We start from the raw sequence: 17,840 nt of genomic DNA on the forward strand, positions 1-17,840 counted from the left end.
AAATGGAAAAAATACTACACTCTCATATCTCATTTATTTTGACTCATTTGCCTCAGTCATTGTGGATGGCAATATCTGATATGAAATTATTATCGCCCAGGTTGCATAGCATTATGGACACATTTTTACTCTGTTTAGAGAGGTAACAAGAAGCACATTCTAAAATTTAAAAAACAAACATATTTTTGTGAGTATTTGGTGTGGTTTTATTGAAATATACAAAAATATGTAGACTTGTACAGCTCTGAAGACCCATAATGTAATTTGGTTACCAAGTGTCCATTTGGAGTCTCCAAATGAATCCGCCTAGACATTATCCTAAAATTTTTTTTGAAATTCTCATTCTCATCAATTCTCTGTCTACACTCAAAAAATAGATTTTTTCTTTTAGGCAAGAAAAAATGTTCAATTTCCACTGTGTTTGAACTTCTGTTACTCTGTTTCAGTACTACTTAGAGTAATTCTAACACTTGGAGAAGAAACTCCCAAGGCTTACCTTTCAGAAAAGACTGAGATTGTGCCTGTAGTCACAGGGGTTCAAGAACAGTAACCATTTTATTTTGTGTATGTCATTTTAAGACTTGTCTCCAGAAAAGGGGAAGCTTTGTATGAGGTTTTGAGTTCCAGTTAATAGTATTACTAAACCCAGGGGTGCGGCTAGAAATACTGGGGTCCCAGACAAGATGTCCTGCTGGGCCCCCCACCACAGTCTGTTTCTTAGTACAGTGACAGCGGTCGGTGAGACGCTGCTCTGTGTGCGGTGCTACAGTTTGGGCAGGTAGGAGCCGGGCAGCAGGTGGGGATGATTGACAGCTTGGATTTCACCTGAGATCGTGTCACTGCTTTGTGACACTTAGACAGGCAAACGCAAACAAGTTTAAAAAAGTAAGGACATTTTGAAAACAAGCCCAAAAAAATGCAACCCACGACTGCCAATATTTTACTTTCAGATAAAACAAGGCCAAAGTCGTTTATGGCAACTCTGCTGTGAACTCAGCTCACTCATCAACACTATATCATGAAGTATGGAGCCATCTGGAGGCTCAAAATGCTGCAGCTTGGATTCATACTAGAACCAAGAAAAGACAACACGTATATGTGATGTAGTATGGTATATGACATGTATGTAAAGCCCTTTGAGACTTGCTTGTGATAAAGGGTGATTTTAGGTGATTTTAAAATTTTGCTGATTACTTTTAAGGCACATATGGGTCTGGCCCCCTTTTACATCTCTGATCTTTTAACCCTCTATGAGCCAGTGTGCAGCCTGAGATCCTCGGACCAGGACCTCCTCGTTGTCACAAAGTCTAGGCTGAAAACTGACAGTGATCGGGTCTTTGTCATTAGGACTCCTATAGGCTTTGGAACAGCCAGAGGAGTTCAGGCTAGCCCACTCATAGCCTCTTTTAGATCACTTCTTAAAACTATTTTTTTTTTAACTGACATTTTTATTTTCAATTTTTATTGATTAATTCAACAATGCTTATAATTATTTAAACTCTTTTATTCTCCTACTCCTATTTCTATTACTTTATTTCATTACTTTGCTGTTCTTTTATTTGTAAAGCAGCTTTGTAAACTCTGCTTTGAAAAGCGTTGTTAAAATAAAGACTATTATTATTATTATTATCATTATCATTATCAATAAAGTGTTATCTTATCTTATTATCATTATCATTATGAGTGAGTCAGCAAGTTTTAAATTAACGCACCCGATTCTGTACACTGAAAATCTTTGGAAATGGGCAGGCTGACATATTTCTATGAAGGACACACAGCGCCATAGATGTGAAGCAGCAGTGTTGCAGAGAGGAGGAGAGTGACTGATCCTGGTTCAGTCAAGTAGAGATGGTAGACATCGACATGCCGCCTAACGGCCACTAGGGGGCAGAAAGACTAACGGCGAGTGAGTGAATGTCTCCTAACGGCCGCTAGGGGGCAGAAAGACTAACGGCGAGTGAGTGAATGTCTCCTTACGGCCGCTAGGGGGCAGAAAGACTAACGGCGAGTGAGTGAATGTCTCCTTACGGCCGCTAGGGGGCAGAAAGACTAACGGCGAGTGAGTGAATGTCTCCTTACGGCCGCTAGGGGGCAGAAAGACTAACGGCGAGTGAGTGAATGTCTCCTTACGGCCGCTAGGGGGCAGAAAGACTAACGGCGAGTGAGTGAATGTCTCCTTACGGCCGCTAGGGGGCAGAAAGACTAACGGCGAGGGAGTGAATGTCTCCTTACGGCCGCTAGGGGACAGAAAGACTAACGGCGAGTGAGTGAATGTCTCCTTACGGCCGCTAGGGGGCAGAAAGACTAACGGCGAGTGAGTGAATGTCTCCTTACGGCCGCTAGGGGGCAGAAAGACTAACGGCGAGTGAGTGAATGTCTCCTTACGGCCGCTAGGGGGCAGAAAGACTAAAAGCGAGTGAGTGAATGTCTCCTTACGGCCGCTAGGGGGCAGAAAGACTAACGGTGAGTGAGTGAATGTCTCCTAATGGCCGCTAGGGGTCAGAAAGACTAACAGTGAGTGAGTGAATGTCTCCTAACGGCCGCTAGGGGGCAGAAAGACTAACAGCGAGTGAGTGAATGTCTCCTAACGGCCGCTAGGGGGCAGAAAGACTAACAGTGAGTGAGAGAGAGTGAATGAATGAATATGTGAGTGAGTTACTTTCTGGATCCATGAAGCGTTTAAAATCTAAAAATGTGTATTCATAATTTTGGAATGTAAAAATTATCTTGGCAGCAGGGTTATTAGAGTTTTGGCTTTTTCAATAGCTTTTATTTCAATTTCAGTTCAGCTTTAGTTAGTTTTCAGTGTGGGTTTGGTAGTTTTACTTTAGTTTTCATTTTGTTTCAGTTGTAGTTTTAGTATTTTTGGTAGTGTTGGTACTTTATAAATATGTAATTATGGATCAGAAAAGGTATTGTGTATGTTTTTGTGATTGGTATTCTGTAATACAAACAATAAAACATAAATTCTTGCTGAAAACTAACTTGAAGTTGGAACCACTTTAAAATTCTCAATACCCAAAATTCATTCTACTCATTCATTTTACTCTGCACATACAGATAAAAAATAACATTTCAGGTATGTTTGTATTTCATTTTATCTTGGTTTTACAAGTTGACCTGATAGTTTTACTTCAGTTCATTTTTTTCCAGTCTCATTTTTATTTTTATTTCACTTTATCACCAGGTTTTACTTTTACTTTACAAAAGTAACATTGCTTGGCAGGTAAGGTTTTTTTTTTTTTTTCAGTTTACCAGTCCTTGACAGGTGAGCCAGTTGATTTCAGACACTGGACACACACACACACACGCACACACACACACTTTCTCTCACAACTACACTAAAATGCATGAAGGAATTTCTTTCTCTGCTTCCACCAGGATCCAATAAGGCTCAGGGGTCAAAGGTCATTGCTAAACCTGCTAGCTCTCCTTCCCACCTGAAGCCCCTGAAGAGGAAATATTAGACCCAGAATCACTAGAATATGAGCCTCCTCTGTACAAACTGAACCAAGAGACAGGCAGCACTTTCCTCAGAGGAACTGAATAATCATACAGGCGTTGAACAACCCCCCCCCCCACACACACACACACACACACACATGCTGTAGCCAATACAATCCACCAGAAGGCGACCTCACTCCACACAAAACCTCATCATAAAAACAACAGATCAAATTATCCCAAAGGTGACCTTAACGATGATATGAACTGCTACCCAGAAAACTCTGTGCATGTTTTTTTTTAATCATATTTATTTATTTTCCATCATAAGCACAACATATATAACCATACATACACAATACATACAACCAGTAAGGTAATAATGGCTGCGGTGCGTGATTAACATAAATAAAAAAAAGACATCAATGTCATAGAAATAAATGTAAGCTACACGTTTTATTTAACTCAATTCATATACAATTATTATTTTTAGTTATTTTCTGACCTCAGCCACACAATTTATCTAATTTCTCTGAGTTGTTCGCCTTTCATCCCGGTGCAGCTGGAGAGCCGGCTGGAGGCTGGGGATGGGTAAGAATCAGGTGAAAGACCAAAAATAATTTTCTGTGTTTTCTTGGTATTTATAACAAGGGCATTCTGGTCACACCACTCTACTAAACTGTCAGCACTAAGTTGGTATGATCTTGGGTCGTCTTTATCTGTCAACAGAGATAATAAGGAGGAATCATTATATACTGACTCAGTGTGCTGGTGGAACAGTCGTCAGTATACAGTGTGAACGGTCTCGGTGAGCTCACACAGCCTTGAGGAGCTCCAACATTGGTTATGATGGGTGCAGATATTGTTTTATTTACCTTCACTATCAGTACCCTCTTTGTAAGAAAAGATTTAAACCAATGAATAAGATAGGGATTAATCTATAGCCGGATCATCTTAGACAATAGAATGTCTGGCCGGATTGTATTAAATGCTGATGAGAAATCAAGGAAAAGAGCTCTGGAATACGTTTTGGGTTTATCTAGAGGCTTCGAAATGAGATGTGTGTCTGTCACTACTGCATCTTCTGTGCTACGACCTTGTTTAGTTGCCCTGCTGAGATGCTGGACCAGAATCCTCTCCAGTGACTTCATAACAACTGATGTGAGGGTGACTGGTCGAAAATCATTGTGTTCTTTGGGGCACTGTGTTTTAGGGACGGGTATAATGTGAGAGGTCTTCCATGCTACAGGAATATTGTGTGTGTCTGGGGAGAGTTGGAAAATCGGTTGCCAAACTGGAAAAGATTTGTTAAAAAAAGATAGATGTCAGTGTGCAGGATTTACTGAGTTTGAGTCTGATTAAAGGTTTTCACCAATATTGAACTTGATTCATGAAACAAAGATTACCTGTAGCTCTAAAACACCTTGTTCACAGATCTAGTTTGGACCAAGCAAGTAATTGCAGCCTTTGCGATTTGGAAATTGCAGAGGTTCATATTGCGATTTCAATTTATTTTTCCGGTTAATTGTTCAACTCTAATTCAGAATTGATTATGCAAATCCTGATATCAGTTCAACAGACCTACAGAGCAGCAGGTTTTGATCTTCACTCCTGTAGGTGGCGCTCTGGAGATTATATCCAGAAGTACGGAGGGCTTGACCTAGTCTCGACAGTCCAGACACAAATCTACCGTTTTACCCAAATCATGTTTTAGGTCTTTCTCTCTGTCAGTGCTTCCTGGTTGAATGTGAGGCTCCTGTGCTCATATTTTCATTGGCTACACAGAATGTCAATCAGTGACATCAGTCACAGAGACACACATCTCTCTGCCTCAGTTTGTGCTAACATCATGTTACAGAGATGAAGCTTTACAGAAGCTGTTTACAGCAGTTAGATGTGTTAGCAAGTTGCTAACAGGCTGCAGGAAAACCTTCTTTGCCCGATTCTGATTGGTCATCTGTTTCCTTTTGCTTTTGTGTGAAACAGGTCGGGATATTTAACAGGTTCCTCTCTGCATATGAAACCTGGTAGAAGTTGCACTTGACCAAACTGTGTGTTGTTCCTCCGTTCAGCCACAGGAGGCGCCTCCTCCCTCTGCTCCCCCGCCAAGGAGGAGAAACCCAGCAGGAGGAGCAAGGAGAAGCACAAGGCCAAGAAGCAGCACAAACACAAGAAGGAGAAAAAGGTAGAGGAGAAAAGACGAAGATGTTCTGTGTCAAATAAAACCTCCGGTCTGCTTCCTCCCCTCTGACTTCCTGTTATTTCTCCCCAGAAGAAGAAGAAGCACAAACACAAAGGGAAGCAGCAGAAGAAGAGTAAGAAGGAGGCGTCGAACAGCAGCTCGGAGGACGGCGAGGGAGACGAAGACGGTGAGGCCGGACAGGCGTCGACAGAGGAGCTGCTGCAGAGGTCAGAGGTCACGGAGGTCCTGGGTTATTATAACCGTCCAGCAGTCAGAACACACAGAGCAACAGCATGGAAATCACTGAGAAATGATGTAGTGTCAGCTGTTAAAGAGCATCACAGTTCAATATGGAGGAATACATTTAGCATACATTATCTGAGTGAATTGAAAAGGTCAACAGTAGAATCAGCTTCAATTTCTGGATCACCAACTTTACAAGCAACCAACAGTAAATAGGTCAAGGGTCAGAGGTCACAGCACCCTGACAATAGATGGAACAAATCTTTTCTGTCGGGTGAAAAAATGTCCAAATGTCCAAAATGTCAACTTTTCATGAACTAAGAAGCAGCTTTGTCTTTAGCAGATGAACGTGCAATTCTGAGTCTGTCCAGTTTGTTTTGAAAAGGTTTCAGAAACCCAAGGCTCGCAGGATTTTAGAGGAACATGTAATCCTTCAGCTGAAGATAAAACATGAAAATTACAGAAATTGGAGTTGCGAGCTTTCCACATGACAACAGTGAAATGTTCCTGTGACCCCAGAATGACCATGGATGGTAGAGAAGTGCGGAGGAAAGACATGAAGCCGGGCAGAAGAGACTTGTCAGGTCTGCTGCTTCGTGTCTCACCGTCTGTCCTTTCCTTCCAGGCTGAAGAGCGTGCGATCGAAGCAGCTGTGGTGAAACAGGAGGTTCTGGGTCCTCTGTGAGGACGACCAGCGTGAAAACACTCTGTACACAAACTGCTGCTTTCATTTTAGATAACCGACTAGTTGTTGTTCTTTTTTAAAAATAAAATGCTTATCACATGGTGTTGGTGTGTTTGTTACTGCTGATAACTGCACAGTGGTTGATAAACACACAAACAAATCTATTTAAATCTAATATAACTTGTTTCACATTCTTCAACAAATCTAGGAAAATATTTTTTTAATATACTGGTGGCATAAAAATGTATTAAAAATGAACTTTTACTTTTACTCCTTGTGGGTCTTTGAAGCAGCAGATGGTAACAGGATACAGCAAGAAAAATAGAATATAAATAAGAATAGAGCAAATGGGGCATTAAACATAAACAGCTGTCTATTGTCCTTAATAAATATATTCAAATCACAGATTTATATAACATGTACAGAATCAAACCAGAAAATATTACTTCCAGAATGAGCGACACATGATCGACCAATCAGAGCGGGCTGAGAGATTTAGGACTTTTCTCTGATGCTGCAGTCAAGTCATGTTAACCAGTTTTATCATTTTTCACCTTTTTCATACTGCACACTTTCTCAAACTTTTTGGTATATATTCTCATAAAGTTCTGATACTTCACTCACCTCACTAAGATCTACTGCTGCTATTTTAAATCACTTAATGCTGTAATCCAGACTTTTATCATACTTTAATTCGTCCACAAAATCCATAAACGCTTCATTTCATGCACAAAATTGAATTTGTGTCTTTTGATTTCCTGGACGAAAATGAAGACAATATTTTAATTTTATGTACGAAATGATCTTATATTAAATTAAATTGTGTAGATTTATGCAACTGTATTAACATGATCAAAGTTTATTTCGTGGCATGAAATCTATTTAGTGAAACACGTGGAAAGCATTTTGTGGATGAAATGAAGGTAACGCTCGGTGCATCAAGGTTCAATCAGTGCTGCGGAAAGCTCGGCACACTGCAAGTGTTTGTCACATTTTCCATTGTATTGCAAGTGCTACATGTATATTATTAACACTGAAGTCATTGAATACTTCATTAAACTTGAAGGTAAAGTTTGGAACCATGGAACAAAAAACTTATTCCAGCAACAAAATCAACAGCGCTCTCACATAGAGCTGCATGACCTGCCATTCATAAAAGTCATTTTTTCTTTTACTTAGGGTTCAAGTCTGTTTATTTGTCTTATACACAGCATACACAGGGAAACAGAGCTATGAAATGCTTGTATGCCGGGTCCGCTCAGTATAAAAAGACCAGTATCACTATTTCAGTGATTTTTTTTTTAATGCTTTATTTTTTATACTGCAAAAGCTTCCGAGGGAATGTAATTAAAAGTTAGTCCATCATGAATATGTCTAATTGAAACCTAAAGGAATATATATAAAACCATTTTTCAGAAGGTGACCATGCAGAGGTTGGATCATTCTCAGCTGCTGTCAGCTCAGTTTCAGATCTGGACTTCTGAAGCCTTCAGCCAACAGACCGCAGCCTGACAGCTGATCTGCATCCACAGCAATCTAACAACCTGATGTACAAAGGAAATACATCATGCTGCAAAACTGTGTGTTTGGAGTAGAAACAACAACCAAATCAGTGTCTGTATTTATTCATGAAATATGACAATATATTCAGGGGAGAAAATGGAGACGCACTTGATGATATAACATGGACACACACTTCACCAAAAGCACAAAACAGCAACAAAGTCTAAGATATTTAAAACATGACAGATTTCAATCATCGTGCTTTTACACACACACTCATCTCACATTTCCTCATATACCGTTATTATTATATACAGTTATTAGTATTAAATAATAGTGAAATAACCAGTATGGATAAGATTTGTTTAATGTCAACTGTCGCTACTTTTATGCACACACTCATCTCCTCATTTATACAACTATGGAAAAAGATATTGGTTGATTTTAGCAAAATTATAATCACATATGAAGTAAAAAAAAAAAAAAAAATGTTGACAATAAAAAGTATAAAATAAATTGTTTGAAACTGTGCTTGTTTATACAATCAATGTTAATTTTAACTTAAATTGTTGGAAACATGATTGTTGAACATAGCTTGTTGTGACATTAATAAAATACCAAATAAAACAAAGGTTCATAGGAAAGATATTTTAACCTGTCAATCATCAACAACAGACTCTCAGGTGAACAACAATAACTTGATTCTGTCTAGTTAAATATCTCATTCATTTCATTTTCCAAATAAAATGTCTGTTTTCTTGTACATTTTCTCATTTTAAAGGCATAGCTGTGTGTGTGTGTGTGTGTGTGTGTGTGTGTGTGTGTGTGTGTGTGTGTGTGTGTGTGTGTGTGTGTGTGTGTGATCCTGTCCAGAGTGAACTATCATGTCAGCAGCTGTATTTGGTCAGCAGTGTGAGTGTTTCTCTCTCCCTCCTCTATCTGACAAGAGACACTGAGGAACCAAACGACCTAAACCAAAACCCAAACCCAGGGTAGAGTGGTTCAGTGAATGTGGAGTGGAAGGTGTGGATGTGGATCAGTGAGTCAGAGGAAACTCTGTAGAAGGACAGAGAGCCAGCAGACCAGTCCAGATACACTGCTACTCTGTTAGAGGAGGAGGGGGAGGAGGAGGGGATTCCTGTGGATACTACTCTGTTATTGTGACAGGCAGAGTAACGATCATCATAGCAGACCAGACTCCAGGACTTTTCATTCCCTCCAAGCCTGCAGTCAGCACCCTCTCCTCTCCTTCTGATTCCTCTGTAAGTCACTCCTATATTAACCGTTCCTTCCCACTCGACCTCCCAGTAACAGCGACCAGTCAGACCATTTCTACACAGCAGCTGATCCCAGCAGTCAAATCTCTCTGGGTGATCAGGATATGGCTGCTTCTCTCTCACTGCTGTCACCTTTCTGTTGTCTTCAGACAGGAAGAGGTTTCTGTGTGCTGTGTTTGGGTCCAGAGTGAGTTCACAGGCATCTGATGGAGAGAACAAGACACAATACAGAAACTTTTTATTCTAATAGACCTGTTCATTATTTGTTGATTTATTAATAGTTTGACCTTTAATTTCTTCAGTTTCATGATGACACATTTTATAATCTTCATTCACAGTAGGACTTGAATGAATAGATGTCACATGCTGCTGTGTAGAGGGACTTTCCATGTAAGTAGTTGAATGTTTGCTGCTTTGTTTTCATGAATCAAACTAAATACACACTTACACTTCCTCACACCTGGTTTCAACCTCTGGACTCCACCATGGTCCACACTGTGGGGGAAACAAAGTCAGACCAGCATATTCTCTTTGATAATGGAAACATGGGCATTAAATAACCTTCCTGATGAATAATTTTCCATACAGCATCACTCATGTACACCATTAAACATTAAACAATATTCCTCAGCTTCTCAGTATGACAGAGAAAATGTGTGCCAGCTCTCAGCCTTCTAGCAGACGTTGCCTCTCCAGACCTGAGAGAGTCCAGTCTCCAGTGTGGATCCTCCAGTCCAGCAGAGAGCAGCTTCACTCCTGAGTCTCCTGGATGATTGTAGCTCAGGTCCAGCTCTCTCAGATGGGAGGGGTTGGAGCTCAGAGCTGAGGCCAGAGAAGCACAGCCTTCCTCTGTGAGCAGACAGCCTGACAGCCTGCACACACACACACACACACACACACACACACACACACACACACACACACACACACACACACACACACACACACACACACACACACACAGAGAGAGACAGAGAGAGAGAGAGAAAAGAAGCCACATGTTAGATTTTCTTAGTATACTACTGTGAAATTAGTTGTGATAATTAAGTCAAATGCTAGCAAAAGCGTAACTGCCTCAAATACAAACAGTTGACTAGATGATCTGCTTTGTGGTTTCATTTGCTCCAGTTTGAGAGTTCTCCACTCACTTTGTGACAGAATATCAGAAGTCCTTTCTGGTATTTTTGGTTTCAACAACTGAGGCAGCAAGGAGAGGAAAGAATGAAATGTCCTCATGGAAAATAATTCATAGAGGCTAGGAAGTGCTAAATGTTGGTATTACAACTGGTTTTAAAATTACATAAACAGAGAAAATCCTCTACAGGTTAGGAGTTTATTCGCATGTATGTAAAGCAGGATTTAAATGGTCGTCTGTTGAACAGGTTGAGGAATACTGACCTGAGAGTTTCCAGTCTACAGTGTGGACTCTCCAGTCCAGCAGAGAGCAGCTTCACTCCTGAATCCTGCAGGTTGTTGTTACTCAGGTCCAGCTCTCTCAGACTAGAGGACTGGGAGCTGAGAACTGATGACAACTTCTTACAGCATTTCTCTGTGAGCTTGTTTTGATTCAACCTGACAAAATAGACAGAACATTTTCCTTTATATTTTAGATAATTAGCTTTCCAGAGTCACTGTCAGTGAGCAGGAAGGAGTTCAGTGTCTTACTCAAGTACACTTGGACAGGGAACATTTGGTGTTTCAGAGATCAAACATGTGATGCTCTAACCCTGTCCAGCCCTTTAATACAATTAAAGGAACAGAGTAGAAAAGAAGAAGAATACAACACAATACATTTTATCATACAGAGTTCATGCCAAACTAAACAATTTTGTTTGACAAATGGAGAAAAATTATGAACATGTCAAGAAACAGCATGCAATATTATGGCTACAACCTATTGTTAGACAAAAGCATCATAACCTGATCTTACCTGAGAGTGTCCAGTCTACAGTGTGGACTCTCCAGTCCAGCAGAGAGCAGCTTCACTCCTGAATCCTGCAGGTCGTTGTTACTCAGGTCCAGCTCTCTCAGAGTAGAGGACTGGGAGCTGAGAACTGAGGCCAGAGCTTCACAGCTTCTCTTTGACAGCTGACAGCCACTCAGCCTCAATGGAGATGTACAGATATGAAAATGTTACTCGCTTTTATTTAATATAATTGATTTCTGTGTTTTGTTAGCCACTGCTATTATACCTGTGTATGAAAAGCTGGATGAGAAGAATACTGACTTTGAATATTTATAAGTTTTCCTTCAATTGAACATTACTTAAGTAAAATGGCTCTTAAATCTCAATGTTAAACTTGCAGGCTCAACCTTTACAGGTTCAGGAACAGAGCTGGAAATAACACTCGCCCGCTTGCCAGCGGTGAGTATTTTTCATCTCAGGCGAGTCAGATACAAAGATCACTCAAACCCAGAAGACAAATGATAAATAAACTTAAACCATGTAGCGGTCGCTGGCGGTTAAGCCGGGGTGCCAGTCAGAGTCTTTAGTCTGACAAAATATAATGGTACGAATACAGCCAGCAAAACCCTACAAAGGAATGGATAGCAGGTACCAATCCCTTAACTACCTGTACACACAAAGCAGCCACAAGCATAAAACACACAACACAGCAAATGCAATGTTCCCCACAGTGTATTATACAAATAAAGACAGTGCAAATACCAACCAAACAATAATTCAATACAGTGCAACCCAACCCCAATAGTCTGTTTTTCACTATTGTCAGTCTGTGTCAATGTTTCTGAGTTCTCTACTCGAGACTTCCTTGATTCCCACAGTACTGCAACATTTGAGCTCCCGAATCTGAGTCCGAGTGTAACCTCCCGTCAGTGTAATGCATCTGTGTGCTCCGGGGAAACCCCGGGGTTACCTCCACAACGTTACTCCGGTTCGGGCGAGGTAGCAGGTAGCCGGCTCCCGGGAATAGTCGGACCGGGCGATGAACGGCGGGTTGGTGTATAAATGGCGTGTGAAGTGAAGAGAAGAAGCGGTGGATCCGGTCTGTAGGCCGGGCGGTCTAGCAAATGGCGGACTTTTACGCGCTGCCAGGGGTTGGCAGGCTAACGGCGGACACTCGGACGGTCTAGCCACTTCCTGGTGTGTGTCTGTGGTAATTACGCGCCATAGTGCTTTTGAAATCCGGCCTTGAACCGTCTATGGGTGTGTGTGCGTGACGTGGGGGGGTGCGTCCTTAAAGGCGCAGATCGCCACACTCCCCCCCCCTTTGAGAAAAGCTGCGTGCCAGCAAGCTTTCATCATTGCTTCCTTTGTCCTCCTTTTCCTCCTCACTGTCTGTTCGTTCAGCTAGAGGCAGTCTTCCTTCATAGGTAGGTGAGCTAGCGGGGAAGCCCAGAAATTCCTCATGGTCACTTTCCTCATTAAAAATGTCCAAGAGGCGCTTTTTCTCCAGCTCCTCGATTTCTCTTGCGGTGGGATAGCAGGGCTTTAATCGTGCAACGTGCACCACCTTCCTGTTCTCTCCACTGGCCTCCAGTACGATATCATAGTTGACAGGTCCCGCCTCAGCAACAATTCGGTATGGACCGAGCCACTTGGGAGCCAGTTTTGCAGTAAATGATTTTTCTGCTTTAGATACTGGATGGGACCGGAGCCATACTCTGTCTTTTTCTTGAAATTGCTGATCTCTGTGAGTCTTGTCATAATTTCGTTTTTGTCTCTCTCTGCTTTTCTTGAGGTTACACTGGGCGAATGCAGTGAGGTCCTGAAGTTTGGTTATTGTTTTGTAGTTTGATGAATCGGGTGTGGCATCCCTTGGCTGGAGCAGGGCGTCCGCTGGTCCTCGGAGGGCCCGTCCGAGGTTCAGTTCAGCAGGGGTGACTCCAGTGGATTCATGGACGGCTGAATTGAGCGCAAAACGGAACTCGGGTAGATGTTTGTCCCAGTGTTTGTGGTTCTCTCCAACATAGGAGGCAATCATTGTTTTTAGTGTCCGGTTTATTCTCTCTGTCATGTTGGTTTGTGGGTGGTAGGCTGAGGTCATTTTTTGTTTCAGGCTCCATTTTTCACAGGTGGCTTTGAAGATGGACGAAATGAACTGGCTTCCCTGGTCCGACAGAAGGTAGTTGGGGACTCCCCATCTGGTGAGGATTTCCTGGGTGAGTATTTTTGACACAGTCTCTGCTGTGGCTTTTCGCAGGGGATATAGCTCCACCCAACGGGTGTAGTAGTCCACAAAAACCAACAGGTGGACATTTCCCTTGGAGCTCCTAGGAAAGGGGCCCATCAAGTCCACTCCCAGCATCTCCCAATGATGGTTTACCACGGTCTGCTGCAATTTCCCGGCGACCATGTGGCTCTCAGGTTTGTAGCGCTGACACACTTGACAATTTTGAACAAAAATCTTGACATCGAGACTCATTCAAGGCCAATACGCCAGAGCTTGCAACCTCTTGTAGGTTTTGTACCTCCCGAGATGACCAGCCAAGGGGTCCTCGTGGATCATCTGTAGCAGTTGTGATCGGAGACTCTCAGGTATGAGGATTTGATAGGTGGTTTTATGAGGCAATTGTAGCACTCGATAGACTTTGTCCTCCAAGATGGTGTACTTTGTGGAGTCCGTTAAGGTGACTTCTCCCTCGTCCATCACAGCTTGGTACAAGCGCTGACAGTCTTCGTTGTCCTGCTGTGCTCTCCATATCTGGTCATCTGAGATGGGCAGATCCTTTCCTCCCTCCCCTTTGACAGACAGCAGGGTGGCGCAGGCAGGTGGTAAGTGGTGGTTGGTAGTGGTGGTGAAATCGTGAGGGGCTCTGGATAAGGCATCTGGAACGGTGTTATACTTTCCTCTCCTGTATTCCACAGCGAAAGTAAATTCCTGGAGCTGGAGGGCCCACCGGGTGAGACGTGCGCTGGGTCTCTGGATTTTAAACACCCATAGCAGTGCTGAGTGGTCGGTGACTACTGTGAAGAATCGTCCGTCCAGGTAATATCTCCACCTTTCCAAGGCCCACACCATAGCCAAACACTCCTTTTCAGTGGCTGAGTAGTTGCGCTCTGCTTTATTTAGGCTCCTGCTGCCATATGCCAGAACTTCCTCTGTTCCAAGCCCGGTTTTCTGGTCAAGCACAGCTCCAAGGCCCACGTCACTGGCATCAGTGTAAACCACAAAAGGGAGGTCAAAGTTTGGATTCCCTAGGATGGGTGGGGAGACCAGACACGTCTTCAGGGTTTCAAAAGCAGACTGGCACTCAGGTGTCCACTTGAATTTGGCTCCCTTGCGCTTCAGTGCATTCAGGGGTTCTGCCAGCTGAGAGAAGTTCGGGACGAACCGATGGTACCAGCCGGACATGCCAAGGAACCGCTGGACTGCCTTGAGGTTATTTGGCACTGGGAATTCTTCTACTGCCTTGGTTTTGTCTGGATTCACCTGAATCCCTGCGGCAGATACAATGTGACCCAGGAACGTGAGGGAGGTTTGGAAGAAGTTGCATTTTTTCATGTTCACGGTCAGCCTTGCCTCTCTGAGTTTTTGGAGAACCACCTGGAGGTCACTGAAGTGCTGTTCCCATGACGGAGAGTAAATGATGATGTCATCCAGGTAAACAAAACAGATGTTGCCTCTCAGCTCTCCCAAGGTCATTTCCATCAGCCTCTGAAAGGTTGCTGGTGCATTTTTGAGACCAAAGGGCATGACCTTGAATTGGTAGAGTCCCTTGGTTTGTCCCTGCTGTTCTCATCCATCAGGCACTGCCAGTAACCACTGTTGAGGTCGATGGTGGAGAAGACAACCGAGCCCGTAAGTGAGTCCAGAATTTCCTGTATAGTGGGCAGAGGGTAAGCATCGGTGTATGTCACTGCGTTGAGTTTAATGTAGTTCACGCAAAACCTGGGCTTCCCATCTTTTTTAGGAATGAGGACCACAGGAGATGCCCAAGCCGAAGACGAGGGTTCGATGATGTCAGCTGCCAGCATTTCCTCCACTAGCTCCTTTATCACCTTGAGTTTTGCTGGGGAGACTCGGTAGGATTTTTGTTTGATTGGCATGTCCTGAGTAACAAAGATTTTATGCGTCAGAACATTTGTTCGGCCCAATGATGAGGTGCACACATCAGCATTCCTCTGTAGCAGGTCACAGAACTGATTCTTCCTGTCTCCATCCAACTGAGCTCTCTCCACTGCCTTGTGCAACAGCTCCGCATCCCGGCTGGAGGGAGTAGGAGGAGCGGCACTCCGGGGGTCAAGGGCAGAGTAAAAGGAAAGCAGGCCCTTCCCAGTCCATTCGGTAAAGTTGTTAGTGTCCTTTTCAAAGCAATATTTTCTCCCGCTGTTGCTCCTGAACCAGTACAAATTCTGTCCAACATCCATTTGCAGCCCACTGAGGCTCAGGAAGTCCAGTCCCAGGACTGCAGGAAAGGCCAGGCTTTCGGATGAAAGCACTACCACCGGCAGAGTACAGGTATGATCCTGCAACTTCACTACAACATGCTGCCATCCCAATGGCCATCTCTCCCCCCCGTCAGCCAAATACAGGGGTTTCCCAACCCAGGGGTATAAATTCTTGTCCTCCACCTTAGTGGCCCGCCACAATTCCTCATTCAGAAGCGTATAGGAGGAACCTGAATCCACCATAGCCCTGCCATTCACTGAGCCAATGGTTATAGGAACAACCAGTTGGCGAGGAACAGGTCTGGAAGCGGTGAAGGGGAAGGCTCTCCCCCCTGGCAGCTGATGTGACACTGCGTGTATTGTAGGATTGCTGCTGGTGGATGGCCCAGGTGGAGGTGGAGGTTGGTAAGTAGGCTTGTGATTCTTCCCCTTATTAGAAGAAACATTTGGACAATTGTGTGGTGAATGGGATCCTTTACACCGCCAACAGAAAGGTTGAGCAGGTCTTGGCGCTGCAGAAGTGACAGATGTAGATGGGGTAGAGGTGGGCGTTACTACAGTCTGAGACCTATTGGTGTCAGGGGGGTATTTCCGGGGTGTCCCTTGCTGTAGTTGCTTCTCTCTGTCCTTTTCCAGCTGCTGGCCGAGCCTCACCAGGGCATCCACTGTTTTGACACCACTGCTCCTCAGCTGGCTCGCCAAAGATGGACGTATGTTCTTTAGTATGAGCTGGATGACTTTTTCCTCTGAGATATCCGGTTTCCATCGGCGGCAGAGTGCTCGGTACATGTAAGCAAAGTCCCGGATGCTTTCCTCCTCCCCTTGCACCCGCGTCCTGATCCGTTCCTCCAGTTCATCAATATAATCCTCTGAGAGGAAGGCCGACAGAAACTTATGCTCATAGTCCCTCCAGGTGAATGTTTCCAACCTTACCACATCCCACCAGTCGCGAGCTGTGCCAAAAAGGACATTGCGAAGGGTGGCGAGAAGTTCCTCATCTGTGAGGGGGTTCAAAGCCAGATAGTCCCGACACTGTTCCAGGTACATAAGAGGGTCTGTACAATCCCCCATGCGGCCAAAACAAGGAAACTGCAATTTAATTGGGCTTTTCCCCATTAACCTTCCCCTCAGGTCTCCCTGGATGGGGGAGCCCACTGGAGATGGAAAAGGCTCTGGACCGCAACCAGATTGCAGGGTAGAGTGCAGTCGTAGCCGAGCTTTAACCTCGGGTTGTACTGTAGGTAAGGAATCAGAGGGAAGTGGAGGTGAAATGGTGGTGGTTTGCACTGCAGTCGATTGTAATGAAGAGTGTGGGGTTCGGAGGGCTTGTTCCTTGATGGCGCTAACTCCTTCCACCATACTGTGCAATTGCTCATTTAATGTTGTTACTTCTCCCTGCAAGTGTGTGACGGTAGCCACCATCGGAGTCATTACATCACTGATGTCCTTAAGCATCTCAGTATGGTGATGATGGAGCCTCCACTTGAGAGTGTCGGTGAACTGTGTCCTGAGATACTCGGTATGCTGGATCAAGCAGTCCTTTATTTGTTGCTGTCCTTGTTCCTGCTTCACAGTAAAGACATGTTTAAAGTCCGACAGGATGTCCAGCATTTTCTGATTATTAGTTTGTTGCTCTGCTTTCCACCGATGAATTATATCATTCATTTCCTTTTGGCTTTTTTGCAGATCTGCCAAAGTGTGCTGTATGTTTGTGTTATCAGGAGGCTTTAACAGTGGAGGAGCAAGAGTTTCATCTCCCGTGAGTTCCATGTCCAGTAACGATAGATTTGTTTTGTCCTTTACTTTCCCAGCAGAGGGCAGAACTAAATGCTTGGAGGTTTCCTGGCTTATGGAGGGAAAAGGTTGCAGTTGGTCCTCCTGGCCAGCAGATGACAATCTCCCTTGCCCGGCGCATACCTGACCGGTGGGGAGGGGAGGAAGTTGCAATTGGCCCTCCTGTCCAGCAGAGGGCAAGGTTTCCCAGGAGAGGTCCAGCAAATCAAGCAGCTCCGCCATGCCAGTTTATTGTCCCTTAACCTGAGGTTGCGCCTAATAAATATTGTTTGCTTTCAGTTGAGTGTGTGTTTTTGACACCAGCCTTTTAACTAGGCCGTTGCTTGCCGTCAAAACCAGGGTGGAGAATTTGTTTGCTTA

At 43.7% G+C, this 17,840-nt stretch overlaps 1 protein-coding gene across 1 annotated transcript in view; it reads right to left on the minus strand.

Moving 5' to 3' along the window:
- Positions 1-17,840, minus strand: part of LOC139915926 (uncharacterized) — a 44,582-nt gene that overhangs the window by 17,042 nt on the left and 9,700 nt on the right. Inside the window, exons 14-15 of the mRNA XM_078288536.1 lie at positions 11,265-11,438; positions 10,733-10,906 (exon numbers count right to left, since the gene is read on the minus strand). Of these exons, the coding sequence (XP_078144662.1) occupies positions 10,733-10,906; positions 11,265-11,438 (348 nt within the window). The remainder of the gene's footprint in view (positions 1-10,732; positions 10,907-11,264; positions 11,439-17,840) is intronic.

The sequence above is a fragment of the Centroberyx gerrardi genome, chromosome 1, assembly GCF_048128805.1.
Source record: "Centroberyx gerrardi isolate f3 chromosome 1, fCenGer3.hap1.cur.20231027, whole genome shotgun sequence".
Taxonomy (NCBI): Eukaryota; Metazoa; Chordata; class Actinopteri; order Beryciformes; family Berycidae; genus Centroberyx; species Centroberyx gerrardi.